The sequence below is a fragment of the Electrona antarctica genome, assembly GCF_951216825.1.
Source record: "Electrona antarctica genome assembly, chromosome: 4".
NCBI classification, from domain to species: Eukaryota; Metazoa; Chordata; class Actinopteri; order Myctophiformes; family Myctophidae; genus Electrona; species Electrona antarctica.
In genome coordinates, this window is record NC_136809.1 from 51,325,229 (window position 1) to 51,333,868 (window position 8,640).

The following is an 8,640-nucleotide window of genomic DNA, read 5'->3' on the forward strand; positions in this document are numbered from 1 at the left end:
GAAGAGCCAGAGACTTGTTTCCATTGTGGTTCATAAACATTCGAGCGTCTAGAGATAAACAACAGCAAAATAAACAATAGACAAATCTCCTGTTATTTTATTTTTTGTATTTTATTTTTGTATCAATGTTGTACTCAAAGGGAACAGCAGACTGCATTGTGGCAGGTAGCAAGTAGATCAGTGATTTAGCACACTGGCTGCATGATCTGGAGATAGTGGGTACAAACCCCACTCAAATCTTTACTTGCCAAAATCTGCCATTGACCCCCATTCTGAATTTCTCAAATTTAAAAGCACTATATTTCTAAAACTATGAAACATTTCAAAGAATCCTTTTCAGGCAAACATGTCCACCGTAAGATGAACCTAAGTAGGCTTGAATGGGGTTTCTAGGTGTAAGTATGTAGGACTAGTAGCATGCCAAAGTTTGTGCTATTGCCATTGAGAATGCATTGGGCGTTAAAGTTAAATAACTCAGAAACTACAAAACATTTCAAAGTAAAACGTTCCAGCATGTGTCTCCACAGTAAGCTGAATTATAAAAAGTGTGAATGGAGTTTCTAGGTGAAAGTGATTTTGACGTGCCACTATCTGCCATTATAAATTTCTCACATTTAAAGCACTATATTTCTAAAACTATGAAACATTTCAAAGATTCCTTTTCAGGCAAACATGTCCACCATAAGATGAACCTATTTAGGTTTGAATGGGGATTCTAGGTGTAAGTATGTAGGACTAGTAACATGCCAAAGTTATAATTTATTTCGGACGGCATACTATAGCATGTCGTTTTTCGTGATTTTGGACTATTTGAAAAAAAGATGAAAATCATGAAAAAACGACATACTATAGTTCATGGCTTCGGACGGCATACTATAGCATGTCGTTTTTCATGATTTTGGAGGATTTGAAAAAACAGATGAAAATCATGAAAAAACGACATACTATAGTCCATGGTTTGGGACGGCATAATATATTATGTCATATTTTCATGATTTTGGCACACTATGTCAGAGCCAGGACTTGAACCTGCAGCCTCCTGAGTACCAGGCAGGCTCTGTACCCAGTGAGCCACTGTGCATGCTGTTCTTAAAAGGCCGAATAGATAATGACAGAAGAGCCAGAGACTTGTTTCCATTGTGGTTCATAAACATTCGAGCGTCTAGAGATAAACAACAGCAAAAGAAACAATAGACAAATCTCCTGTTATTTTATTTTTTGTATTTTATTTTTGTATCAATGTTGTACTCAAAGGGAACAGCAGACTGCATTGTGGCAGCTAGCAAGTAGATCAGTGACTTAGCACACTGGCTGCATGATCTGGAGATAGTGGGTACAAACCCCACTCAAATCTTTACTTGCCAAAATCTGCCATTGACCCCCATTCTGAATTTCTCAAATTTGAAAGCACTATATTTCTAAAACTATGAAACATTTCAAAGAATCCTTTTCAGGCAAACATGTCCACCGTAAGATGAACCTAAGTAGGCTTGAATGGGGTTTCTAGGTGTAAGTATGTAGGACTAGTAGCATGCCAAAGTTTGTGCTATTGCCATTGAGAATGCATTGGGCGTTAAAGTTAAATAACTCAGAAACTACATAACATTCCAAGGTAAAAAGTTCCAGCATGTGTGCCCACAGTAAGCTGAATTATAAAAAGTGTGAATGGAGTTTCTAGGTGAAAGTTATTTCTTTTGACGTGCCAATATCTGCCATTGAGCCCCATTATACATTTCTCAAATTTGAAAGCACTATATTTCTAAAACTATATAAGCATTTCAAAGATTCCTTTTCAGGCAAACATGTCCACCATAAGATAAACTATTAAAGTTTGAATGGGGTTTCTTCTAGGTGTAAGTATGTAGGACTAGTAGCATGCCAAAGTTTGTGCTATTGACATTGAGAATGCATTGGGCGTTTAAGTTAAATAACTCAGAAACAACAAAACATGATTTGTATACGTTTGGACACTTTTGTTACTTTAAGTACATTTTGATGTCAATACGTTTGTACTTTTATTTGATGGAGTATTTCTATATTGCAGTATTTACTTGAAGTAAAACATTTGAGTACTTTTTTCAAACCACGTAGAACAGCTGTTTAAAGTAATAACTGGAAACTATAATGTCTCTATGCATTTCATTATTCCTTGTTGTATTTATATGGTTCCAATTGCAGTGAGACTTGCTGCCAATGCCATATATGCTCAGATGTCCTTGGCTCCTTCCTAGATTTACAAATTGACCTCACCTGTTACATTAAGGAAATTGCACTATAAGATTCACCTCCCCAGTATTGCAAATTGCAATTTTGTTATATAGTCACTACATCAAACATCAATACTATTTGATATGTTATATGATCCACAACACCAGAGGGGTGGTGGTTCTCTCCAACTTTAGAACAAACTCTGCCACCACAATGTGGAATGCCCTGGCTGACACCATCCATTTAAGGATCATGTATCACTGGTTTCATTCAAAATATGCCTGAAAAAGAAGGTCACAAGAGGAGCTAGTTTTATTTCCCTTCGGTGTCTAAAGGTCTATTCATAGTCCAGTTTTCGGTGAAGAGGTGACCGCCGAAAACGTCAACATGACGTCACGCCTTGGTGGTCACCGCTCACACTGAGAAAGGAAAGAGGCCGCACAGCTCACGATGCTATAACAAATATTTTTCCAACGTTTCGGCAACAAGTTGCCTTTTTTCAGGGTATGAAGAAGGCAACTTGTTGCCGAAACGTTGGAAAAATATTTTTTTATGGCATCGTGACTACGAGCTGTGCGGCCTCTTTCCTTTCTCAGTCAAAGTTTTATCTCCTGTGGTCAGCACCTCCCCACTACTGGTGTCCGCTCCTACCTTTTTGTTTGTTCTGTCACCGCTCACACGACACATCTTTGTTTCTACTAACTATACCGTTTCGGTGGTCACCTCTTCACTATGAATAGGCCTTTACACTACTGTTTTTCCTGTTCCCTTTCTTCTTTTGTATATATTGCTGTTTATATTTATTGATGACATGTATTCATGTGTAACATTTGGTGCTCTGTTGATGCATTGAATACATAGGACCAGAATAGAAAGAAGTACCCAGAACTTTTAACTGTTATCCTTTTAGCCAAAATAATATCTTACTGTGCTGTGCCATCATCATGCTGTTTACAGTTCTGTCTAAAGTAAAGTAAAGTATTATAATACAGAATTATTGCTCATATTCCAATCAACCAATATGATATATGAGCAATAATTCTGTATTTACGGTAATTAGATATTCTACAGTATTATATTATTATTATTATTATATTTATGTAAGGAAAGGTCCCAATGTAATTATTATTTGCCATACAAGATACAGGGCTATTCTATATATAAAAAAATATATATATATATTGAATTATTTATTTAAAGGTACAGTTTACAGCATCTGAAAATAGAAAATCTACAGTGCCTTGGTCACAAAAGTGTGTCACAAGATAGTCCTATTCTCTATATGCAGACCGCGGCCATCTTACCATATAAGTTAATGGCAAGGTGCTACCTAGGTGCAACTTCCATTGGCAGCCCATTCATCCAAACAGAAAAGTCCTATCTGATTGTATTAAACAACGTCAAACTCACCAACATTGCAGCTGTACGGAAAGCTTGAATTATTATCTTTCTATCCTCAAAGTGTTTGTTTCATAAAAATCCACTGTATACATATGAGCTACTTTGTGTCCTTGCAGGTGATTCTTTGTGCTGGAGTTTGGAAGTGCTCGTTAGATATCACTCAACTGACCTGTGTACCACCTGTTTTGAATTAGCACATAATGCAAGAGGCAGCAGGACATTGCTTTACTGAAAACGAGTGCTTCCAAACTCTGATGGAAAACATGGCCGCGGTCTGCAAATGGTCAATAACAAACAGTACAGTAGCTGATTCATACTTTGTTGCGCACATATACTTCAATGACAGAAAGTACAGTACATTTGAAACTCAAAAGTATCTACCATGTTTTCCAGTGTTTCCAATTGACCTGTTAGGACTCTAATAAAAAATATATACATCCTTCAAACTGACTTAAGCTATACATGTAAAATGTATTGATCACAGAATCACTTCGCAGGGTTACATTCTAACGAGTCCACACAGTGAGGAAATATGTCTAAATGAGTGGTTCCCAAACTTTTTCATGTCAAGGACCCCCAAATTGACACTAATTAGCCTGCGGACCCCCATTTGAAAAGATATACCAGGGACCCCCATAAGAGATTTTTTTTACGGCTCTAGCAGTGATTCTCAACCCGTTTAATTTGAAGGACACCCAGTTTGACATGCATCAGTCTATGAACCTGCATTTAATGGCATTTCTATCTCTGAGACCCCCATTTATATTGTTAAATCAATGTTAATTTAACTCTGAGAGTGTACAAATTTGTACTCAGAGTGTGTCTCAGAGTTACAGACCCATTAGGGTCCATTTGGTTCCAAACTATCATTTAGCTGGGGACCCCCTGGAACTCCCTCAAGGACCCCAGGGGGTCTCCGGACCCAACTTTTGGAACCACTGGTCTAAACAAGTACACTGCCATTATGGGTAGTATACGCATGGCAATATGCTGGCCACAGTGACCGGACGTCTACACGAGCCGTCCGGGCACCTAGGCTGCTATTCCAGCCTGACAGCATGTTGCAGGTTCGAGTCCCGATCCTGACCACCTTTGCTGCGTGTCACTCCCCATTTCCTGTCAGACTACTTTTTACACTATTAAATAAAGGCAGAAAAAAGCCCAACCAAAAATATATATCAAGCGATTGTGTTACCTGCCGATTTGTTTTTCTTCCCCCCTCTCTTTAAAGTTTGTTATTTTTGGCAAGCCATACCATTGTATACAACAAAGTTTGAGTTATAAGGCTCAAGACTTGATCTTAGGTGAGCTTGGTGTGCAGCTGCTGAGAGAAGAGTTTCTTGAGCTGAGCCACCTCCTGGGACAGAGACATGAGCTGGGATTTGAGGCTGTCGTGCTCCGTGGTGGTGGAGAACGTCCTGGACTCTGCAGAGATGTGAGCAGATCCCGCAGAGGAAGGACAGTGCCGGTACTGCTGCTGCTGCTCGGCCCCACCGCGAGCCTCCTCCCTGGGCCAAGAAGGAGCCTGACCGTCCATCTTATTACCCTCCCATGCGGCCTGGTTCCTCTGTTGGATGTGGTGGGGTCCCACTGTGGCTACGGGTAGACACGTATGCCTGTTGTTGTTGTTGTTGTTGTTGTCGGAGAAGAGGGACACCTCCCCTCCTCCGTCCACGCCTCCCCCGGGGCCTTTGAAGCGCAGCTTATGCGGGAGGCTCTTCAAGGCCTCCGCTGAATCCTGCCTTCTGATGCACTGTCCCTCACTGGCCTCCAGGCTGCAGAGCTGAGAGGGTGCACGGTGCGCTTCTTCCACCACCAGCCCTCGTGGGGAGGGACGGTTGTGATCGCTTAGTAGTCCATCGCTGAAAAACACAGGGCTGTCAACGACGTGTGAGCTCCCCGAGGCCGAGGCCGAGCCGGAGAGTTCGTAGGTCGCGCTCCCTACATTGCGACCCGACGGCACCGGCCCGTACATGGCACCCTGCTGCTGCTGCGGAGGAGGAGGAGGGTAAGGGTGAATGTGGTGCGCCGCGTGCGCGCCGGAGCGTGAGGGAGTGTCGTTGGCGTACGAAGAGAGGTCGCCCCCGTGAGGCTGGCAGTAGCGTGTGGCGGCGGTTGCCGGCGGTTGGGCGCTGCCGCAGGGCGGCAAAGAGAGCGACGGCAGAATGCTGATGTCGGAGGTGTCCTTGACCAGGCCGAAGCGGAACTTGAGGGCCAGCAGCTCGGCCCTCAGCTGGGCGTTCTCCTCCAGCAGGCCCATGACGCGCGTCTCCAGCACCATGTCGTTGGCCCGCCGCTTCTCCCGTGACCGCTTGGCCGCCTCGTTGTTCTTGCGCCGCTTGTCCCAGTAGCCGTCGTCCTTCTTCTCGTCGGGGGTGAACTCGCGCTTGCGGCGCGCCGCGTTGCCGCCGCCGGCAGTGTCGTCGTCACTGTTGCTGCTGTTGTTGCCGCCGCGGTCCGCATTGTCGTTGTCGTCGACCAGGCTGTTGCTGCGTTTGAGCGCGGAGGCGCGGCCCAGTAGGGTTCTGGAGGCGAGGACGGAAACCTGGGCCTGGTCGGTGAAGGACATGGACCGGCCTCGAGGCCTGCAGGCCCGAGTGGCCTCGGAGCCTTCCTCGTCTAACTGTGGGGGCATGGAGAGGTCCTGTAGGATAGTAGGCCTACCCATGGTGTGCTCTTTCACACTCAAACGCACCACACTGGGCACTCCCAAACTAATGCAAAGAGTTCCTGTGTGTGTGTGTGTGTGTGTGTGTGTGTGTGTGTGTGTGTGTGTGTGTGTGTGTGTGTGTGTGTGTGTGTGTGTGTGTGTGTGTGTGTGTGTGTGTGTGTGTGTGTGTGTGTGTGTCGGGTCACAGGAGGACTGTCTGGACTCTGGAGCTGTAGCTGATCTGTATCGAAATGGCACCACCTAGTGGTCAAGGAAATAAAAACGAGAGGTTTGTTATTGTTAGTTCTTTAGCTCTGGGGAAAAAAGATAATTTACCCGTTCAATACTGCAGGGGGGGGGGGGGGGGGTTAAATGCGAACATTACAACACTATGGGATGGGATCATAGATGGCTTTGAATAGGCTACAGCTTATAAACTAACATGATAAAGTATTTTGATAGAGTATAATGGATTGGTATGGATGTTGTCATGTAGCCTAAAATCAATTATAGTGCTTATCAATCATGTTTGTTTAGTAGTAGGTCTAATTACCCCCCCCCCCCCAGCTAGTAGCCTAGTGTATACCTTTTTTGTTCGTTTTTTGTGCTTTTACATCCCAAACGCACACTGTATAAAGCAATAGGGTGAATAGGCAATACTTTAACATTTCTCAACTTTAAGACATTCACACTAACAATAATAGCCTCCCTAAGTAACAGAAATTGCACTGATTCTATAAGTGAGTAGCCTAAGTGACAGCAGGTGTCAACAATAAATCATTGCCAATTGCCATGATTGACAAACTGGCTACAAATACTAAATACAAGTTCTTACCCGGAGACGCGAAATTGACTCGACCGTTCCTTCTGCTCAGAAATCAATAATGAGAGAGAGAGTCGCAGGCAGCAGTGCAGCGGGTCTGCACTTCGCCTCGTCTCTGCTCGCTGTAAACGACTCCCTCCTTCCCCGCCGCAACTTATTTGTTTCTTCACTGCTCGGTTCAGCTGGGGTAGGATCACCACCCCATGTGAACCCGGGACGGATGGGACGGCCCCGGAGGTGGCAGAGACAACTCCTCCACCCAGCCAGGCTGCACGGCGACTTAATGCGCCATCCTGTTAACAGGAAAAGCCTAATCTATCTGCATTTGTGCTGGTGGGTGGGTGGGTGACCAATATTATTTTCATCTTTCCTGACCTGATCCTGACTATCTTCTCTCCAAGTGGATTGGAAGCTCCTAGGCTATTCAGTCATCTCTCTCTCTCTCTCTCTCTCTCTCTTTCGCTATTATTGGATTGATGTCAATAATAATTAAATAATAATTATAATTATTTATCATTAAATAATATTATTGAAAATATTGTATCTGCCTATACAGTATAGCTTAGGGGTCTTCAACAGGGGGTCCGGGGGTCCTCAGAGATTATTATTAAAATAGCAGATCTACAAGCTAGAAATCCTATATTTATTTGATGTTGAAACACTGTAATGGTGGATTTTATTTTAAGGATATATATTTATTATTCAATGTAGGCCTATATACTCTGGCACATCCTGCATGTTATAGTAGTTGCAAACATTTGCCAAGAGATTTCAAACCCTAACTTGACCCTAACCAGACTGATGCAGGAGTCCAGGGTCGTGCACACATAGACGTCAAAGGGGGGCTTCAGCCCCTGCCCTTTTACCCGCCTGTAAAACAACTGCCCTCTCCAGACCACGGATGCAGCGTTTACTACAGTGAAAGAAATGCAAAATGCCACTCCTTTCCTTTCCATGCCGGAAGGCAGCATTCAGGAGAATTGTTTTTTTTCCCAAAGTCTCCTGAACTTGAATGCAACATTTTGTTTCGTTGAACTAATTTGTTTCGAAATCCATGTCGTACACCTGCATCTCCACTAGCTAAAGAGTGCTGGGTTGCACCCTGAAAATAGCTGATCTACAAGCTCTCAACGCGTCTCAGTGCGATGCGTTGTGAGCTTGTAGATCGGCTATTTTCGCATTTTTTGTGTCCAAAAGTGCCCTCTTACGGGATTTCAGCCCCTGCCTCTCTAACACTCTCTGCACGTGCCTGCAGGAGTCCCAGACCAAGGACACCATCTGGATACCATTCACAGTAAAACCATGAGCGTCAATTTAACTAACAATGAATACACAATACAACTAACACAATCACACAACACAACAACATATAAATCATTTCAGGTGAATGTTCAGAAGTAGGAGACACATCATCACAAATGTACACTTGTTACAGTTCTATCAACATTTCTATGACAATAACTGTTATTGAAGAGGAGAAATAACATCCGCACACTAGTTTCTATAGAGCAACAGAGGCAACAATTGCACGTTTCGACCTACTTGCAGGTCGAAACGT

General features: G+C 43.5%; 1 protein-coding gene across 1 annotated transcript; it reads right to left on the reverse strand.

Moving 5' to 3' along the window:
• Nucleotides 1-3,414: 3,414 nt before the first annotated feature.
• On the reverse strand, nucleotides 3,415-7,208 carry LOC306921940 (uncharacterized protein). The gene is made up of 2 exons (XM_079499283.1): nucleotides 7,095-7,208; nucleotides 3,415-6,520 (listed from the first exon to the last, which is right to left on the reverse strand). The coding sequence occupies exon 2, from the start codon at nucleotides 6,275-6,277 to the stop codon at nucleotides 4,910-4,912; it is 1,368 nt and encodes a 455-aa protein (XP_079355409.1). The 5' UTR covers nucleotides 6,278-6,520; nucleotides 7,095-7,208; the 3' UTR covers nucleotides 3,415-4,909.
• Between the last annotated feature and the right edge of the window lie 1,432 nt (nucleotides 7,209-8,640).